Consider the following 21,817-nt stretch of genomic DNA (forward strand, 5'->3'; position numbering starts at 1 on the left):
TGGAAATGAAAAAAGTTATAAACCCCTTTTATGTTATCTTTTATTCTTTTAATGTTTTACACATTATTTAGCAAGTCTAATCTCTCAAAGCATTCTAAATCAATTCTTGTTTTATTTTCAAAGTTAGGGCAGAGATTTAAAAGGTTTTAAACACTTTTGATAAAATTCTTGCATTATATTTCATCAAATATATATTTTCCAATAAAATAATATTCAAAGTCAATTATTATTGGCTAAAGTAACAATTAAAGCCATTATGAACCATCTGAAAAATCAACTCAATTTAATTAAATAACACTAGACATTACAGACATTGTTTTAAAGAAAAATGTACATATAGTGACAATATTGTAGAAATTTTTTATTGTTGTTAATACTATTTTCTTTTTATAAATCTGTAAACAATAGGACTTAATAAAAACAGCCATTTGAAGTATTAAATGAATCTTTGTTATAAAAACTACATCTTGAAAAATAAAATAAAATTTGGGCTGGAGGATGTTATGGCTGAACACATCAGGATAAGGGTTCCAGAGTGCTGTGTGCCTGTTTAGAATGTTGTTGGTTCGATTCCCTCCTGGGTCAGTCAATATTTAATTCACGACTTCACTAAGAAATAAATCTTGACATTCCCACTCCAATACTGTTTAGGCCTTTGTTGAAGTCAAGAAGAAAAAACAATGTTTAATTGTCATGATTTTTTTTCCTGCTCTATTAACTTTTATTAAAAATTATTTATTTTGAATTACTTAGCAATATTTAACAAATCTATTTCTGCTATAATTTAAAAACTACTGATCCAATGATAACCATTACAAAAAATTAATATTAGTGTGTATATTTTTGAGCTTCCTCAAAAATTTTCAAATTCATATTTATTTCTTTTTCCATTTCCATGGCTCTTTTAACATGTGCTTGATGTATGAAAGAGTTTATAGTAATTAAAATATAATAAAATTAATCATTTTACTATGTTTAAATAGATGGATGTGCGCCTTTGGGATTCGAACCAGAGGGGCAGAGCGGTTCACCTAAGGGTGAGACCGCTTCGCCCCCTGGATGCCTCACCTGGGCACGAAATCTTCATTCCCTCCTATCTGATCCTGAAGGAGTCAAACTCTTTCGGAAGTACCTCGAAGAGGAAGGAGCGAGTGATACCCTGGATTTCTGGTTTGCTTGTGCCGGATTACGCAAGCAGGCACCAAGCCCACCTGACAAGGTTGCCCAGATAGTCCGTGTTATTTACAGGTAAAATATATTTGTCTAAATATCTTTAAAAAATATATCATTTTACTAAAAGTATTTACTGGTCTGGTAACTATTTTTATCTAAATATCTTAATACTTTTTAAAAATACATATCAAGTTACTATAATTTTATCTGTAAAACCTCTTAAGAAATAAAATATAGAAATTAAATTTTATTGGATGTGAAATTTAAAAATCTTTCTCATTTATTTAAAACGCATCCCATAGCATCAACTTTTCAGGTTTTTTTTACCACATGGCTCAACATTGCAAATTATGTAAAGGTTACTTTTTTGTTTATGTATGAAATTTTTATATTAAAGAGGCTTGTGTGTTATATAGTTTAAGGGTATTTTATATAAAGGAATAATTGTGAATTGATTCATGAATAGACTCGGGTATATTATTCTGTAAATGAAAATTTTAAACTTAAATATATCAAATTAAGATTTCCTTGACAATTTTCTTCACACATTATTTATCAAAACAATAACTTTCAGGCGATTTTTCCTCAAGACACAGTTAGAAATCGATGAATCTCTAAGAAAACAAGTTCACAGCCGCCTGAAAGACTCGACGACACCCTTGGATATTCATGTATTTGATGAAGCTTGTGAATCTGTTGAGAAGCTCATCACAGATACTACCTACCCTAACTTCCTTAGATCTGATGTATATCTTTCTCATGTGCGGGCTATACAAACTGGACCAGTTTCTGATTTGTAAGTACTTCACTTTCAATAATTTGTTTTTTTTATAATTTTATAAATTTTACTGCTAACAGAAACATGATTTAATTTATTGCATATTTATAAGAATTTTGAAGCTGCATATTTATAAGAATTTTGAAGCTAATTAAGACAATAAATTCAGTTTTTTTAAAAAAGTTTTCTACACTATTTAGTTTCATTTTTAATAAATGCTTCACAGTTAGCCTATTAAAACACACTAAATTCAATATAATCTTATCTTTTTGAAAAATATCTTGCTTTATATTTAGGCAAATACGGTATATTATGTATTTATTTGAATTAGAGTAACACTTTAAATATTCTATATATGTATATATAGTTGACCGTAAACATTTATGTGTAAGAATTTATGTGGTCAGGGTTGCGGTCAAAAGAGAAACAAAAATAGTTTACAACTATTTTTGTTTCTCTTTTGACCGCAACCCTGACCATCTTCATATATATATTTTAAATATTAATTTGATTTAAAAAAAAAAAAAATTACAGTAATTTAAAACTTTACACATGTATGTAATAATCAACAGGAGTAGCAGTGGTGGTGAAAGTGGGGAAGTAAGCGCTGACGGAGGTCAAAGCAGCGGAGGTCTTGCTACCCTTCATGAAGACAAGGAGTTGGAGACGACATCATCGTTTCCACCGCTAACTAAAGACATGCTCTACATTACTCAACAAAGGAGGGTGGCTGGCCTCCGTCCGAGGACCGAAACGTATGCTGGGTAAGTTGGCATCTTTAATCCCTCTAATAATTATTATTTATCTCTCTAAAATTGATTTATATTGTTTATGGAGATTTAGAAAATATATATAAATTACACGTAGTTTGCTATTTCATAAAACTTTTTAGTTAATTGATTTTATTTTGTTTAAAAAAGCACATTTTTGAAACAGATGGTGCTTTTTATTTGTGATTGTCATAGTAATTTTGCTTGAATATTATAGTAGAGTTTTGATATTTATAGAATTCATTTTTGTTCAAATTTTTGCATGGCTTATATAATTCATGTCTTAAAATAGCGCACATTCATATTTGCCTTGAGTGCTATTATTGTGCTTATTTATTATTTTATCTGTTTATAATCAAGCTTTGTATGCATAGTTATTTTAATGTTAAACATAGCTGTCAGATATGTTCAAGTCAGTTTTCATTATTAAATCACTCTACGAGATTTGATCTAAATTATAAACAAAGAAGTGTTCAAAAAATGCATCGAAACTTTAATTTTTTGTGAAAATTGGAAAAATAATATTTTTTTTACAAATGAGTTCAATGAAAATTTGTATTAATTCAGACATTTTAAAACTATAATAAATACGTTTAAATAAATTGTTTATTTGGTAGTAAAAGTAATCAAGTGGTATTTTTTTAAAATCATTTGTTCACTTTAAAATAAATAAATTAGAATAAAATATGTTCTATTCGTAATGATAATTACAGAATCTTTTAGGGCAAAATTCAATTATATTTTTAACAATTTTAATAAATTAGTTAAAATAAAAAAAGTAGTAATGGAAATAATTAAAATGAACTATTAGTTGAAGAATCTTGGATGCGGCATTGTGTTTCTTATTAAAAAATATTCTATAAAACAGTACCTTATAGTAAACTTATTTATTATTTATAATGAGGTGTAGATAGTTGACCGTAGATTTATAAGTGGAGAAGATGGTCAGGGGTGCAGTCAGCAAAAAAACACAAATAAACAAAAAATTATTTATTCGTGTTGTCATTTCGAAACCGGTATTTCAGGTCTTCATCACAGATAAAGATATTTAATAAATTATATTATTTAAAAAAAAAAATATTTTCAATTCATTGTTATGTATATTTCCAAATTTGTTAGTTTATTATTTCTTTTTAATTTTAAAATGTGAAGAAGATGGTCAGAGTTGCGGTCAAAAAGGGACAAAATTTTCAACTATTTATTGTCCGACGTTTCGCCCCACTTTGCAGGGCTTCATCAGGGCTAGAAAGATACAAAAAACAACTAAGAACATTACAACAATAAGATACAAAAAGGTAAATTAAGGTAGGATAAATATTATGAAACTGGAAAGAAAATTATATATAAATAAAAGGAAAGAAGGCATAAAATAGTATTAATATAAAATAAACAATGATAAAAATAAAAAATTATGTAACAATGATAAGAATAAAAAATTAAGTAAAATATATGGTTAAAAAAGTACAGGAGCCGCATGTAAAACAAAAAAAAACCAGAAAAGTAGACGTGAGAACACAAATTTAAACATACTAACTGACGGAAAATGAAGAAGAAAGTTGAGATTTAATTAAGGTCATGAAAGAATAAATACCAATAAAATTGATAATGATGATAATAAATGAGCAAAGAACAAATCAGGAAGTATGGAGGAGAGAAGGGAGGGGAGGGGACCTTTCAATGGTTATATTTCTATTTCAAATACGTCTTATATACAGGAAATAGGAATAAAAATATGACGAAAAATGAAAAATAATACAAGAAAGATATAAAAATATGATAATAATAATAACTTTCTAATTTAGGAAAAACTAAATATAAATAGAAAGATACATCACATAATTTTATGTTTCTCTGAATGATGGTTGTTATCTATTTTTGTTTTATAGCCCTGAAGAAGACCTGAATTAAAGTTGAAACGTTGGCAAAAATAAATTTTTTTTTATTTGTGTTTTTTTGCTGACCACACTCCCCGACCATCTTCTCCACTTATTTATTATATAATTTTTTACAAAGCTAAATAGTTAAGAATTTAAATATTTTTTTATAGTCCCCTTTTTCGTAAACAGTAATGCTATAAAAAGCATTAATATAAATAAGTTCTCTAGAAACCCGCCTATCCCAGCCTAGTTAAAATTAAGATATCAGTATACAAGTGGGAGAACCAGTTAATCTGAAGTATTTAAAAGGAAGATCCTCCAATATTAATTTAGCTTGAATATTAGGTAAAAATTGAAATAAAGTATAAAAATTAACTTATAGATCAAAGATATATCGAAGTAAAATTTGTTTGACTAATTTATTATTACATAAATAGAAATTTCTTCAGAAACACGATATAATTTTGGGTAATAAATAATCGTTCAGGTAATAAATAATCATTCACATATATGTCTATTTAATGTATAAGGCCCATTTTTTATTACAATATTTAATATACCTAAATAGGTGAGTAAACTAGATTCTTCTGTATTTCTTTAAAAATCTGTAAACTATAATTTGAGCTATTATTTTCCTTGTTGAGTTTACGCTATGAGAACATAATTCTTATAAACTATTTTTATAAAGATAATGGTTAAACTTGAAAAAATTAAAATAAACATCAAGGGCCCACATTATTCTCTTCTTTATTGTGAAGGAATTGACTAAAAAGCCCATTTAAATTTAAATTCATATCTCCACTGATTAAAAAAAAAATTAGTTTATTTTAGTATCCTATTTCAAATTTATATATCTGATAGCATGTTTTCTTATGTCAGTTTGCGATCATTGCTTGAGTTTTGAGTGTAATAGTGTTAGTAGTGTTGCATGTAGCTTATACCTCAATGGCGGGCCCAAAGGAGGAGCCCGCGCCTATGCCTCATACAACCCTGTGTCTCGTCAGGATTCGGAACTCCAAAGCCTCAGTTCAGATGCTCGGACGGAATCTGATAACATGTCTCTCACAGATAGTTCATTGTGAGTAATTTGTCAAGTTTGGTAAATTATTCCAGCCTTGTTTTTATTATTTTTATTTAAGTAAATTTATTTAATATTTAAGCTTTAGTTTATGTTATTTTTTTATTAAGTGCTAATTTTAGCTAAGTACTAACTAACTGATTAGAATCATTTTAATTTAATTTTTTATATAAATAAGTAATGGTACTTTTAGAAATTATTTTACTGCCACCAATTCCATTTTTTCTATCCTTGCTCCAGGCCACAAGAAATTGATTATTATATTGAACGGTATGTCTCCCTCCTTTGTATCTATAATTTTAGAATAATTGTTTAGTTTCACTCCAATTGCATACTATCAATTAATGCATTTCTAATTGATCTAAAGGAACAAGTCAATTTAAGATTTTCAAGTCAAATTCGTTGGAGGAAGTCAAAGCAGTTGGAGTGAAACCTACCTAAAACTTGAACAAAACCTAAAACTTAGCCCTGAAGAAGGCTAGAAACTCTAGCCGAAACGTCGGCACATTAAAATAAGTTAGTCATACTTATTTGTGTTTCATTGACCGCACCCCCAACCATCTTCTCCTCATTTATCATCCACGGTCAACTATCTCTCATAATTACCTAAAACTTATTTTTAAATTGTGGATGTTCAAGAGGAGGACATAGTTTTCCATTATTGGGGACATTGTTTTAGGTTAGAAAACAATCTATTCTGCTAATATTACTGTCATGCAAAATTAATCATTCTCTTCTAGTTAAATGATTGTTTTATGTACAAATTAATTTTATTTGTTCCAAATTAGACCAAATAATTTATATATGTATGTTCATAGACACAGAGATCAATTTTCAAGTGTATTCAAAATATTATAAAATAAATATTTTAACCTCAAACGATGATTCTATTAAAATTTGTTTTCAATTACATAAATTCAATGAAACTAGTAGATAATCTTATCTCATATCTAAATTGAGATATTTGTTTTGATGTTGTAAGAGGTAATAAAAATATAATAATAATAAGATATACAGTTAAAAATGAATTCCGACACGAATTGATGCATTATCTAATCTGATTTCAGAGGTAGTGAAGTGGATAATTGTTAAAGATTATACCGTTATGTGATAAGAAACGAGCAGTTGCATTTTTAACTCAATATTGTGACATAACCATAACTGTTTATATTTTAACTTATCAAAGTTTAAATCATAATTAATAAAAAATTAAATTATTAAATAATGTCGTCAGACCTTGGTTATAATGGCCAGCTTGGCTGAAATATTAGACGTTTGAAGTATTTATTAAGATTGTTGAGACTTAATTAGTTATATAATTTAATTTATTTCAATAATAAAACTAGTCTTAAACAAGTCATAAGATTATATATAATAAAATCCGACCTTTATTATTTTGGCGAGTCAAGCTGGAAATACAAGAAGTGCAAGATATTCATAATGGAGTTACTCTTAAAAAGGAATTTTCTTGATAACAGAGCTGAACATCCATTATCCATTATTATATCTGAGGTTATTGTCATGACTAATAAAATTTTTTTTAAACTGTCATCATAAAAATAAATAAATTAAGGGGTATTTAGTCATTCCTCATTAACTTGTGAATTATAATATAATAGTTATATTGTTAAAATTAAGTATGTTTAAAGTGAGAAAGATTTAATTATATAATTTTTTAACCAGTTGTTATTTGACTATCCTTTGTTTCAAATTTTATTTATTAGATAAAATTTATGATTCTAAATAATATCTATGTTATAGGGATAGTATGTCTCTGAGTCACCACAAAATGTCACGTAAGCAGTACCAACGGCATTGCCAAAGGGTTAAGGAATCGGCGACTCTGAACAGGGATCCTTATATGCACCAAACTCTTATACCAAGGACACAGAGGATCCAAACTGACAAGGTTAGCTATTCTGTGATTTTTTTTGTTATAGTTATATATTTTTTTAAAATCTTTCTGAGTAGATTTATTAAAATATTTGGTTTTACCATGGGAAGAAAATAAAAAATGAAGTGTTATAATAGTGTTAATCTGTAATTTTAAAATTTAATAGAAAAGTGACAAAATTTATTGACTTCAGCAGAATAGCCTGAAAAAGTTTGTAATAGTTGGAATGTGGTGTAAATTTTTATTTAAGATTGTCCTTATATATATATATATTAAAATTTAATACCAGATGAACCTGGTCGGCCTTACATGGTTAATATAACAGTTGCATTTGTTGTTTTGTTTAACAACTGATTATGCGGGGAGGGCGGAGGTTTAGTCTCATGACAAATGACACCTCTAACTATTTACAACGCTATAAATATTGAAAAAATTTATTTATAAAAAATAAAATAAATAGATAAAAATAATAATTCTCAAAAAAGAGAGAAAAAGAAAAGTTAACAACAAAAATAATGATATTTATAGATTTAATAAAATAAATAATTGACTTCTAATGGGGATTGTCCTCGAAGATGACCAGGTTAGACGAAGTAATAATAAAGGGTGTTCGAGATTTAACTTGGATACAAATGATTTAATTTTAAAAATGAAAAAACAGTTACAGCTCTTTGTGTTAGGGGTTCCTTTTTTTCCATTTTCCTTGTCTGGAGTTCAAAAAATTGTGAACTATTTCTTTGTTTGCACATCCAAAAAAAACTTACGATGTATTTTTAGAATAATAAGTATTTATTTACCAGTTACCATTCAAAACAAACAAAAATCCAAGTATTAAAATAAACAAACAAACAAGTTTCATTGCCTTTTCTTTGAACGTTCTTTGGCAAAACGCCACCGGATTACATAAGCTGCTATAGCTTTTGATAAAGCGCCTTCACAAGATCAATGACCTATTTTATTGCTTTAGCTTGCCATCCATCGCAATAATTTTAAATAAATAGGAGTGTCTTTTCTCTCTTTAGTTCGTGATTTATAAGGTCGAGTAAAAACAAAGGAAAATTACTTAGTACATTAAAAAAAGTCGGGTTCTTACACAGGTTGGAAATATAAATCCTTCTCCGTTTACAACTTGGTGAAACAATTGCATCCATATCACATTCTCTTGATGTCAATGAATCAACTCTATGGTCCTTCAAGAAATTATAATACATTATAACCTAACTGAAGGTTTACTAATGGGTAATAAGTTATATTGGGTTGGTTCATTATTTGTATGCAATAGCAAAAAACACCAATCACTGTCAGGACTATTATTTTTTTTTTTTTATTTTAATAACTATTTTGGAACAAAAAAAGTAATAATCTAAAATTTAAAAAAAATCTGGTACAACACATCAATCATCAAACAACATAACACTTGCCACCCTACTTTGAGTTCGAGTTGATCCTGTCTTGTTTCTAAGCAGCAACTTCTTTATTATTTATAATGGAAATACTTTCCCTTACTATATTTCCATTAATAAATTAGGAAAAAAACTACTATTAATATGTTTCCATGGTTATGACAATATCCAAAAAGTTATTTTATTACCAAGGCCATAACAACTTTTGAAATTCTATCATAGATAATACTAATCAATTTTTTATTAGCGCTGAAAATTAAAAATAATTATTTATAAATAATCTGAGTAAGAAATACATTTTAACATTTTACAGTTTAGCAACTAGCAAGAGTTAAAAAATGAAAAAAAAAAAACACCTGTAAATATATTAAAATTCAGCAAAAATATATATGAATATTGTTTATATTTCAATCAATTATTGATTATATCTGAGGAGAAGATGGTCAACTTGACTTTTCAGGGAGTCTTCGTTGAGTCCCTGATGAAGGCCTGAAATTCAGGTCGAAACATCATCACGAATAAATAAATTTCAAATTTAAAAAATTGGCATAAAATAAATATTGTTTTGTTTATTTATGTTGTTCTTTGCTGACCACACCCCCCGACAAACTTCTCCAATCATTAATCTACGGTCAACTATCTACACCTCATTATAAATAAATTTTGTTTATTTTTTGCTGACCACACTTCTTAACCATCTTCTCATATTAATCTACGGTCAACTATGTACATCTTATTGATTATATCAGTAAGTAAAAGGCGAAAGACAATTTTTTTATAATCACTATACACTATCCTTAAAAAAAAAAAAAGTGAATGGTAGTGACAAGTTATAAGGATTATTTTCAATCAAATCATAATGACCTCTATTAAACCAAAAAGTTAGCTGAATTGTCAAAGTAAAAAGCTCAAGATGGCAGATGGACTTGATAGTAATTTTTATTCATTCTCCCCTTCACGTGTCTCTTATGAATAATAATATAATTAAAGAAAATTGGACTTTATTGCCTTAAAATAGAACGGAAAATATTTTTTTTTTAAATATAAAAATGAAATAGTATTAAATCAAAATGTAACTTTGCATATTAATAAGTTAAAAAAAAATTAATTGACAATAAAGAGCAACATATGTTAACATCCATTTACAGAAAAGTAAGAATAAGACACTAGTTTATATCAATTGTATCCAGAAAAAAATATATAAAACATTTAATCAATTTACTAATAAAATTAATTTCACTTGTTTTGGGTCTATATAAATAGAAAGTAAAGAAATCGGCATTAAAGGGATTCGAAGGTAGGAAGGGTACTGGAACAATGGATGAAAGTAGGAATAGAATTACATAGGGATCTGAAAATGAAAGATCTGTCTAAAGCTACTGTTTCATGTGTCATTGTATATAAATCCAATATATTACATATAATGATAAATATAATACATATTGATTTCTATAGTATCTTTTTTCCTCTTAAAAACTGGTTTTGTTTTTTCTACCACAGTGTTTACCCTTTAATTAAATTTATTTTATCCAGATTAACTAAATTTAACTGCAAATATACAAAATAAAAATGAGTTTCATTCCATCCAAATGTAATTCAGAATTATGTTTGAATAATGAATTTGAAAAATAAGCAAACCAAAAATTATACATAAATGACATCTTCATTTATTCAATATTAATTATAATTAAATTATTCTTATTAATTCTATATCGGAATTACTGATATATCTTAATTGATATCGTCAATTGATAAAATATAGATAGCTTTCAATTTTTATCATTATATAGAATACTTTTTCATTTTCTTGTATCTATCTCATTCATTTTTATATTATTTATTCATTCATTATAATGATAGAAAAATAAAAATATTATTACCACGTGATAATATGCCTGTTCTCTAGCCGTCATATTTTTGTTGCCGACGAGCACATACTTATCTCTATACAGTGATTTGTGTTTTCTATCTTAATGATCTGTGACAATTAGATAGTCCTTGCCATTCTGTGAAACGAGTTTCCTTTCAAGGATTCGTGTCTAGATTCCCGTCTGATATTTTTATTTATGGCATGTTTGGATGTGGTTATATGTGTTTGTTTTGATACCATTTGGGGTATTTGAACTTTGTCATCACATCAATGGTGATATTATTTTTTTTTTCTAAGAGCTAGGATAATTTTTATTTCAATTCTGTGAAATGCCAACCTATAAAAATATGTAAGAATTTTTTTTTCTTCAAAACATTAGACCACTAAAATTTCATTAAATGACTAATATAACTGTAAATGCAGTCATTGCCCAACTCGATGAGGAAATTTGAATCAGCTGAAATACTAAATATTAATTGTTTTTATGTTCTATATAGATATTAATAATTTTAAAAAAATAAATCGTTTTAAATTGCTTTTTACATACTTAATACTTTTTTACATAACAAAAAAAAACTGAATTAAATCCCAGCAAAATATTGTATAAATATAAAACAGCCAAAATACACGTTTCTCAGGCCGATATCTTCCAATTAGAAAAATCCTTTGAATTATTACATAATGGTTTATTATTTTGGTTGATTATCAGTAAATAAAAAAACAGAAAAATTTTTCAAAATCATTATACCAAGCTATTAAAAAAAATAAATCTGACTTTTAAAGATAAGCTGCAGTCATTTCTATTTAGTTTTTGGATTCTATATATTTTATATGTTTTCATTTAAAAACTAGTTTTCTACCAAGGCATTTACATAGAGTACATGAATAGTGATATAGTTTGTCCTTTGATTAAGAATACTTGGATAATTTTAACTTTAATTCTATAAAATGTCAATTTTTTTTTTTTGTTGAATATAAGGTAATATAATTTCATATAAATCTAATGTATGATAATAGTACTAATATAATGAATATGAATATTTTATAAATTGTTAATCCAGTCATTGGTCTTTGATCTGGTCAATTTTGGCTTAAATTAAAATAATTGTTAAGCATATTAAAAATGCTCAATATTATATTTTTAATGTTCTGTGTTGATATTAACAATTGACAAAAAAAAAAGAAATATTTTAAATTTTAAATTGCTTTTTACATATTTAAGTTTATTTAGTTTTTTCAAACAGAAAAAAAACAGATCAACTAAATTAAAATCCATAAAAAAAAAATTTATAAATATAAAACAGCCAAAATACATATTTCTTAGTTCGATATATTACAATTATAAAAAAACTTCAAATTTTTACACAAGGGTTTATTATTTTCATTAATATTGTTTTTATTAGTAAGTGAAAATAAAATAACAATCATTAAAAAAAAAAAAAAAATAAATAAAATAAAAATGTTTTTCTTCTTCCAAATAATGAGAAATAAAAATTAGTGAATTAGTTTAGAAATATACCATTTAACTGACTAGATAAAATCATGAAAGATTTATTATAAAACTTTATAAATCTAAATAAATAAATTATTTAATAGATTATTTATATTTTACCTGTTTTCCTAGTTTTTTGTTTTTTTTTTCTTTTCTGCTAAGGCATTTTCTTATAGATCAAATTTATTTTACCCATGGTTATGTGTTTATTTGGTAACATTTGGGGCATCTTAACTTAGAAATATCACTAGTGATATAATTTTTCATTTAATTAATTGCTAGTATCATTTTAATTTTAATTCTGTATAACATCAACATGAAATATAAGAAATTTTTTTGTAACATAAAACCAGTTATAATGTCATTAAATAAGTAATATAATTAATACAAATATTAATGCTCCCATTGTCTTTAATCTGATTAATTTTGGCTCATTCAACTAGGAAATTTAAGTAACGGTAACGGTTTAGTGTAAAAAAAAAAAAATACTAAATATTAATGTTTTCATGTCTCATGTAGATGTTAACAATTAAAAAAAAATTGTTTTAAATTTTCAATCGCTTTTACATATTTTTAAGATTGTTTTTGCAAACAAATAAATATAATTCTTTAATTTTTTTAATGTTCTAAATGATTTTTAAAAACTTTTGTTACTTGCTATTCTTTTCTTTACTTTAATAAACATTTTTTGTTAGAAAACAAATAATTGAAGAGTATTATTTTTTATATAATAATATTCATTTCATAAACACATCAAACTTTTTCACCTTCTTTCCAAAGATCAACTAATCCTTAATTCACTATATTATATTATATTTTAATTACTTTGTACCGAGTACTTTTTTTACAATAGTAATATTTCAAACCAAACTTGAAATATGTTTTGATAGTATATTTCAAAGCTTTTTTTCTGCTTTTTAATTTTTTTTTTTATATCATTGGAATAACTCATAAAATGTAAAGTCCACATATTCTTACATTTTACTCATTTTCAAAAAATGAAAAGGAAAATTTTAAAACAATTTGAATAGTTTTATTTTTTTATGTAATAAAATTCATTTCATTGACATCAAACATTACTCTCTTAGTAAAGTTCAACTAATCCTTATACACCATATCATATTAGTTAACTTTTTTATTATTTTTTTTAAATAATATTTTTATAATTATAACTTTTTTATAATCATAGTTTTTTTTAATCAAAACTAAAAAAATGTCTGTTTTATAGTACTTTTTTTTTTAATTCATTTTAATAACTCAACAAAAAAAAAAGTGATGTCCACAATTTTTAAATTTTACTCGTTTTGAAAAAAAATTTTATTAAAAATCAGTTTAAAACTGTGTGAATTCAGCTTTTAATGGTCTAAAAATTGGTAATTATCTTTAATATTTATTTTTAATATTATCATATAATATAATAATGAAGTAATAGGAAAGTTAGTTTTTTTTTTTTTTTTTTTTTTTTTTTTTTTTTATAACAGATTTAAATTATAAAATAACCATATTGAGAAAAATAAATCAACATCATGGATGGTTAAATTTTAATTCTATTATATTAAACATAAACAAACTTGTTATAATTCTATGTGTCCTAATATACTTAATTTAACTAAGTTTTCATCTGTTTCTATGTATGGCTAGTTGGTGATGTTTAATAATAAATTTATTAATAAAGTAAAATTAATAATAAATTAAAATATAAAATATAACAGTGAACATTTGTTATTTTCCCAATCAATATTTAATATTGATTTTTATTGCTTGTGTAATGTCAACACTGATGTCAACTTAACACACTTATGTAAAGTGATTTGATAACAACAGGCTCTTTTTATTTTCACCAGTACGTTGAGTTGAGTCCTCTTGGATGAACCAAAAATTGTTTTGTTAATCAAAGTGTGTGATAAAAAGAAAAACATTTTTTTTATTGTTTATAAATATTTTACTTTTCGACCTTGATGATTATGGAGATACCTCATCATAACAGATAGCTAGCTGTGTTAGATATTTTCTGCGCCCAACTCCCTTTAGGTGACTGTTATCTGTAGAGATGTGTCCAGTGTCATGCTCCGGTCTGAGAGTGACCTTGCCTTGTGATAAGATATTAGTAAGAGAGTGAAGCCCTAGCTGGGCTTGTGACAATGGTCCCCTCTACTTTTGTTGCCATAATTCATTTCCTTACTACTCTCTTCTATGGTCACTGCAAACAATCTGCCCCTATCATAAAATAAGAAATATGAGTCGCTATGTAAATATTCATTTTCAAGATCATGACATGTCATGTTCATCATCGTCATCTAGTGATGACATGTTTGATCATTTTATGTTTATGGTTGGATTTACAACTGTCAAAAAGGTTTGTAAATATTTTGTAATTTCATAAAATTGTTTTTTCGTTAATTTAATTTATTTATTTTTTTATGAAGGTACATCCTATGAAACCTGAACAGTTTGCTGCTATTCTCATCAAGAAGCTGGAAAGTGTCAAAAGAAGCCAAGAAATTCAAGAAAAATTGGCCCATAAGTTATTTGAGGTTTGTAAATACAAATTTAAATAAAAACCATAACCAAAGATGTGTTTAATTTGTATTATGTTAAATTTATTTTTTATCTTAAATAAACAACTATAAACAAAATAAATAAGGGAAGTAAATTGAAGATCAATAGATAAGTGACATTAATCCAATTGCCGTGCTATTTTTAGATAAGTTCCTTCTATTTATAGTTGAGTTTTAATGTTTGTCAGTTCTTTTAACATGTTATAAATTCTCCATTCTATATTTTTCTTATATTGCGCCTAAAATTAAGAAATAATATTTTTTTAAATTAACATCTTATTGTCTTTTAATATATTTATACAGTGACTTAATGATAGCGGGGATTTCAAAATACTTATTCATTTGTAAAATATTTATGTATGTAGTATGTACCTAAGATCATTTTAATTATAAATTATTTTTAAAAAACACAAATTTAGATGAGAAACAAAATTATTAAATTTAAAATAACTATTTATACATTTTTAAGTGTATAATAATAATTTTAAAAAAGTAATTAAATTAATGACATAGATTTCTGCCACTATTTTAGTCATTTTTTTTTTTTTTAAAGTTGAAGAAATTTAAGAATAGTTCAGATTAGTCTAAGTTCAGATACCCGAGACTGCACTGTATTTAATATGTTGATTGCTCACTACAAGATAACTTTCAGTTTGCATTCTTACATAGGACACCCATTACAAGTTATCTCGTTTTAACAGTCAGCTGTTAATTTGTCATGCTTCACAATATGTATGAACTTCTCATTAGAGCTATTCAAATATGGTAAGTTAAAAAACTATGAAATCGTTCAATGTTAGTATACTAAGCAAGAATGCAAACTATCGGTTATCTCGCAGTGGGCAGGCAGTCTTTGTGCATTATTTTCATTTATTGAATTAGATTAAAAAAAAATAATTAATTTTTAGATAATAATTTGTATGATATATTGAAATAATTATGTAATTAAGACTCAAATTAAATAAAAGTCAGGAATCAGTTACTATTTCAAAAATCCCATGATGATTGTTTTAAACATTTAGATAGGGGTGCACAAACAGTTAACGTTTTAAAAGGTACTAGGTACTACATAATACATATTTTTAGTTGAAATAGACATTAGTTCCTATTTGCTGCAGTAAAAATTGATAAAAATAACATTTGAACCATATTTGTTGTTTATTAGTATAATTCAATTTCATTCTTTAATTATTTTATGGCAAAGGAAAATTTAAAATGTGCCATGAAATTTCTTAATAGAGTGATTTTGTTTGAAAATATTCTGAAGTATTATGATACTAATCTTGAAATCTTAAACTTTTTTTCAAAGGTTCTATTTTATTAAATTGTAAAATTAATTTCAGTCTGTCTAGGCTGACTATAAAAATCTTGTCTAGACTGATTAGTTTACAGAAAATATGGACACTTCAGCATAATTGCATTTTTATTTTTTATATCTAGTTTTAATGCATTTCATTCTACAGATGCATTTATGTATTAATAATATTTGTAATTTTTTCAGTAAATTATTTTGATTTGTTTTCTAATTCTTTTTTTTTTATATTATTGTTATTGTGCAATATTTTACAGTAATATTAAAAATAATACTGATATTGATATAGATGACAATATATTATAAAATAATAAACAAATGCCGAGTGTACTAACAATGTAATTAAACTATAAATATTTTTGTGTTTTACTTTTAACTTTCTCTAAATTATAAAACAAAAAACTGTGATCGGAATTTAAGATTTTATTGAAAAAATTATATGTATGAAATAATTGTTTATAAATTTTATTTATGATTAAAAGGTTAATTTGAAAATAGATGTAGGTCCGAAACGTTGTCATATTAATAATTAAGGTTGATTTAACTACCCATAAATTTGTAGTTAATTTAGTAACTTAAAAACACACAATTCTGAAATATGAAATGGCACAAAATGGGTTATCAGTGCGCATTTTTATGTACATCATAATATGATAAATAATTATTTTTATGTTTTCATAGAAGTCTTATTTTAAAATTTCAATCAACTAAATGAGTTGCACATGATTCATCTTCTTTAATTGCTTTCATTTTATTTTAGAGTGAAATTGGAGAAGGTGGTGGCCCATCTGCAAGAAGTCTAGCTGATGCAATTAGAGAAAGATTTCAGATCGACGATGATAATGATCAAGATATCTTAGGTAAATATTACAAACAATAAAAAATTGTATTTGTCTAAATAGGACAAACCTTAACAGATAATAATATAATGCATAAAATATAATACTAATTTAATTTAAAAGTGCTGAAAACAAATAACTATAAAATATTAAAAAATAAAAATAAAATTATTTAGATTCATAAATTCTGTAATATTAAAAAAAAAAAATAAAAAAACCTAGGCACTTTGTGGGCTGTAGTGGTAAAACACCTATCACTACAGCCCATAAAATGTTTAGGTTTTTTATTTTAATATTACAGAATATAACCATAAATTTTTATTTATCTTTAGTTATATATTTATTGTTTATGGTTGCCCAGGCTCAGCTGAGAAGGGGGTGAGTTTAAGTAAAAAAAAAAAAATCGTAAAAGGAAAAATAAATTATACAAAAAAATTGTCTCCTTTAGGCGCCACGTTATTTTTTCCTTGGAAATAATGAAAACGCCGAAACGATGACTCCAATATACCTCTATGTAAACAATTATCGAACTATGACCACTGGCGAGAATACCTTTACATGTAGATAACAGCAAACCTAGGGGTGATATCTACCCACCCGTGGAATTATCGTAATATTAAGTGAACAAAAAAAAAAGGTAAATTAACAAGTTGAAAGCAGTGTATATGGATAAGAAAACAGCAGAACTATTTGAACTCAAGTTTAATAATAAAAAAGAAATATTTATACATAAAATGAAAAATGAAAAAAAAAGAATTCTTATCAATTAATAAAAAAAACATAACTTATAGGTTGACTTAACCTTATTAACTAAATTTAGACAAACGAACATAAAATAAAAATAAAATGAAGTTTAGTTCAAACCCCACATAGTCCTTGGGTGTACTCCTGGCAAAACACAAGGTTGTCCGATATCTCCATTTCGGCTACCATCTCACCTTCCCCAGAAGTATAAAGATGACCCCTGCCACAACTCCCCTATTCAGGACATGCTAAAGAAACTTTGCCACTCACTGCTCTATATCCACACTTCTAGTATTAAGACCGCCCATTGAAGTAGAACACCATAATTTAGAAAAACAAAATATACACGACAACATTTCTTATATGGTGATATTTCGATACAAACAGTCAAGACACAGGGTCTCATAAACTATCATCTCTTCATATTAAACAATTGTAACGTGTTCAAAAACCAAACAGTAACCACTCAAAACCATGTTCCCTTGTCTACGCTGATACCACTAATTTTTTTTTTTCACCATGATAACCATAACCCCTTGTCTATGCAGATATCGCCAGTGTTTTTTACACCATGACAACCATAACAAGAATTTATGAATCTAAATAATTTTTTTCTTTTTAAATATTTTATAGTTATTTTTTTCTGCACTTTTACAAATTAAATTAGCATTATTTTTTATGATCTATTAAAATATGTATCAAGTTTACTCTATTTAGGGAAATTACTCATGACGATAAAACTAATTTTTCAATTCCATTTACCATTCACTCTTCAACAGTCTCCGCAAAACCGATAAAAGAATGATTTTAAACGTAGGAAAAGGGTTCTTTCCTTCACTTTCAGTTGAAAACTGATGGTAGGAGAACAATAAAATAATAAAAGATAAAGAGAAAAAAGTGTCTTTAGCTCTTGGGTCCAATATTTGGTGTAGAAGTTTTGTTCTTAGATCAAATTACAAGGAGGTGATTTAGTTTGAATCATAATAATTCATCTGATTTTTTCGTGAATTAAGGTTACCTAATTTTTTAAAGGATAAGAGGGTCAGAAGAATCTCTTGATTTTAGAATATAACAGTCCATACAATAGAATAAATAATTATTTGCCATACCCGGATTCAACCTAGGCCCCACAGGTAAGAGTAAGAGAGTCATGGCTACCCTGTTCCCATAATTTGAGAAACTCTATATATATATATATATTCTATGAAAACTGGCATATATGATGAATTATTGAATTTTATTCTAGATCAACATGTATCTCGAGTCTGGTCGGATCTAACACCAGCAAGGACTCCAGGTGTTGCCTCACCTCGGCCTAAGTCTCCAGATTTTAGAAGGACTAGGCCTAATCAACCTATGAATAAGGTATTAAAAACTATCTAGTTTTATTGAATTTATTTGTTAAACCATCGATATAAAATATATTAATAAATTATTATCTTGTTTAGGTATGTGTCAGCGGAGGTGGACCTACTAATGCTCCTTATGTAGGACACCATCCATTACCTGTTCCACATCCTTACCAAACAAGGCCTTATACCACGAGGCATGTTAGGTCCAAGGACAGGGTGAGTTGAATTTTAAAAAACCTGACTAATTTATCAATTATCTCAGAGGATTTTAAAAATAAAATATTTATAATTTTTCTCATGCTTTCAGGACGTATTTTCTACATTCAGTTCCGATTCAGGAAATGTACATGACTATCCTGAATCACTAGACCACCGAGGGCATCTTCCAAAGAGTAAATCTATGCCTGATTATGCCGACTCAACCGACACTTACGCCTCTCTTCAAAGTAAGTGTCTCAACATTGTTATTGTGTGCATAACTTAAGCTGTGATACTTCATGTATCTAGTAGAAAAAAATCAAAACATTCTAAAGACATTTCGTCTCAGCAATGTAGGATACCTGCATATACAGGGTGTTTCAGGATTAAGTGTCCAAACAGAAAATATGAATGAAAGACCTCAAAACTAGGAAAAATTCCCTCTGGAGGTATGTCCGTCCAGTAATGCTTTATTTAAGAGATATTCACATCTAAAGATTTTAATTGTTAAGAATTATTTAGGTTAAAATAAATAACTTAATATGAGATCCAATCCCTTTGTTAATGAAATGTGAATATTAACATTCATATTAAATGTTGTATTAAGTGATTCAAGGTAATTAAGGCATTAATACTTGCTTAGCATCTTTCTTACACAACAAAAGTGACCGAATTGTCTTGACAGGCTTGGCATCTTTCTTCCACAGTAGCTGACGCCACTGAAATTTTTGGTTTGTGGTGACATTAACACAATAAGTTTATACAAGCTCTCTAAATACCTTAATTCTTTACAAAGAAGATTAATTGAAACTTACGAAGCAATAACGCATATCCAGTGCCGTACGACCACTGCTGCTGACAAAGAAAGATGCCGAGCCTATCTTAATTCATAAATCGCTTAGAAGAATATGTTAATGTTCACATTTTACCTAAATAATTTACAGTAATATTTTACCTAAATAATTCATTATAATCTTTAGACATAAATATCTCTTAAACCGAGCATTAATGGACAAACTTCCTTGTGATATTTTTTTCTTTTTTTGAGGCTCTTAATTCATATTTTCATTTTGGCATTTAACCCTTATACTCTGTATAATTTTGTTGGTTATAGGTATCACAGTGAAAGTGAAATTATGATATTAAATAATTACAAAATTAAAGTTAAATCTTGGCTCATAAAATTCATTAAAGGTCAACGGTTCCTTATTTTCAATTTTATAAATTTTTTTTTTTAGCTGTTTTATCTAATAATTTTTTTATTTTTTGTAGGTCATGACGGCAGGTTTCGAGGAAGCCGAGAGTGGGTCAACAGTGGTGGTAACCGGAGGTATAGTAAGAAACCAGAGCTCACAGATAGTGGCGTCAGTGTTGTATCTGAGTCGGTGTCTAACCATGGCTCGCTGCCCAACAAAGATAGGTAAGAGTCATTAAGTAAACATACAGTATTCACTATTTCCTAAGAGGTTTAATTTTACATTTTTGGAATTCAATGAAATACTTGAGTACCATTTAGTGCAGATTAAATCATCTTTCAGGTATTAATATGTTTAGAGATCGTTTAACATTTCAAAAATCCATCATTTTTTTTTTAAATTTAGACTTTTTTAATTATTGTTTTTTTTTCCTACGCCATTTTCGAGTAGGATACATAACTCCTCTGTCAGAAATGTTAAGTTTTAACATAGTTTAGCTGAAGTAAAAACAAAAATTAATCTTAAATTAGTAATATTATAAATAGTTTGTTAAACTTTGCCGGTCATGGAAATTTGATTTCAACCACCAAAATTCAACCTCCTTTCAGATGGTAGGTTGTATTTTTTCATTATGATTATACAATCTGCTTCTAACTCCTCTTAAAGAAAATGTAGAAAAAATAAATCACTTCAAAATTACCAACTGGTAGTCTATTTTTTTTTAATTATAGAAGAGAATAGAACTTAATTAATAAATAACATTATGGAAAGATCATAAATCTTTTCCATTATTCATTTATATCTTTTTAATTAAATAAGTACATGTTCTATACAGACCTTTATAGGAAGATATTGAAAACAAACAAAAGCTTAAAAGAAATTTCTTATTTATTTATGAATACTAATACTCTCTTAATTCCATTAGTCATATAAACTTCAATGCTGGTACTAATAAATATTTCAAAGCTTAAAACTGTTCAAGATAATTTTTATTTGAGTTAATAATTATTTATTTTATTTTTTTTTTTTAGTCGTGTATTGACTTGGCTGATTGACAGTGACCGAACAGGAGGTTGCAACATGTCTGAAAGGGATTCTGCTTCTTCTTGTTCGGGAGGTTCACGATTTGACGGCAAACACCATGCCAGGTACACTTTTAGGTTATTATAATTTCTATTATTGCTGAAATATTTATTTAAAAAAATTCCAATGTTATACATAATTATTAAATGAGTGCAAACCAGAAGATATTCTGAAAACTTTGAGAATATAGAATGCAGAAT

At 26.6% G+C, this 21,817-nt stretch overlaps 1 protein-coding gene across 11 annotated transcripts in view; it reads left to right on the top strand.

Moving 5' to 3' along the window:
- Positions 1-21,817, top strand: part of Axn (protein axin) — a 143,263-nt gene that overhangs the window by 117,480 nt on the left and 3,966 nt on the right. For 5 of the 11 annotated variants that reach the window (XM_014430293.2, XM_014430295.3, XM_014430296.3 and 2 more), the window contains exons 4-15: positions 984-1,248; positions 1,748-1,969; positions 2,524-2,715; positions 5,518-5,676; positions 7,438-7,585; positions 14,762-14,869; positions 16,966-17,065; positions 19,035-19,153; positions 19,237-19,356; positions 19,448-19,586; positions 20,611-20,758; positions 21,566-21,694. In XM_014430293.2, coding sequence (XP_014285779.1) covers positions 984-1,248; positions 1,748-1,969; positions 2,524-2,715; positions 5,518-5,676; positions 7,438-7,585; positions 14,762-14,869; positions 16,966-17,065; positions 19,035-19,153; positions 19,237-19,356; positions 19,448-19,586; positions 20,611-20,758; positions 21,566-21,694 — 1,849 coding nt within the window. The remainder of the gene's footprint in view (positions 1-983; positions 1,249-1,747; positions 1,970-2,523; positions 2,716-5,517; positions 5,677-7,437; positions 7,586-14,761; positions 14,870-16,965; positions 17,066-19,034; positions 19,154-19,236; positions 19,357-19,447; positions 19,587-20,610; positions 20,759-21,565; positions 21,695-21,817) is intronic. The other 6 variants (XM_014430299.2, XM_067051617.1, XM_014430298.2 and 3 more) reach the window with 5 other exon arrangements.

The sequence above is a fragment of the Halyomorpha halys genome, unplaced genomic scaffold (assembly GCF_000696795.3).
Source record: "Halyomorpha halys isolate HHAL.00 unplaced genomic scaffold, Hhal_1.1 Scaffold876.1, whole genome shotgun sequence".
Taxonomy (NCBI): domain Eukaryota; kingdom Metazoa; phylum Arthropoda; class Insecta; order Hemiptera; family Pentatomidae; genus Halyomorpha; species Halyomorpha halys.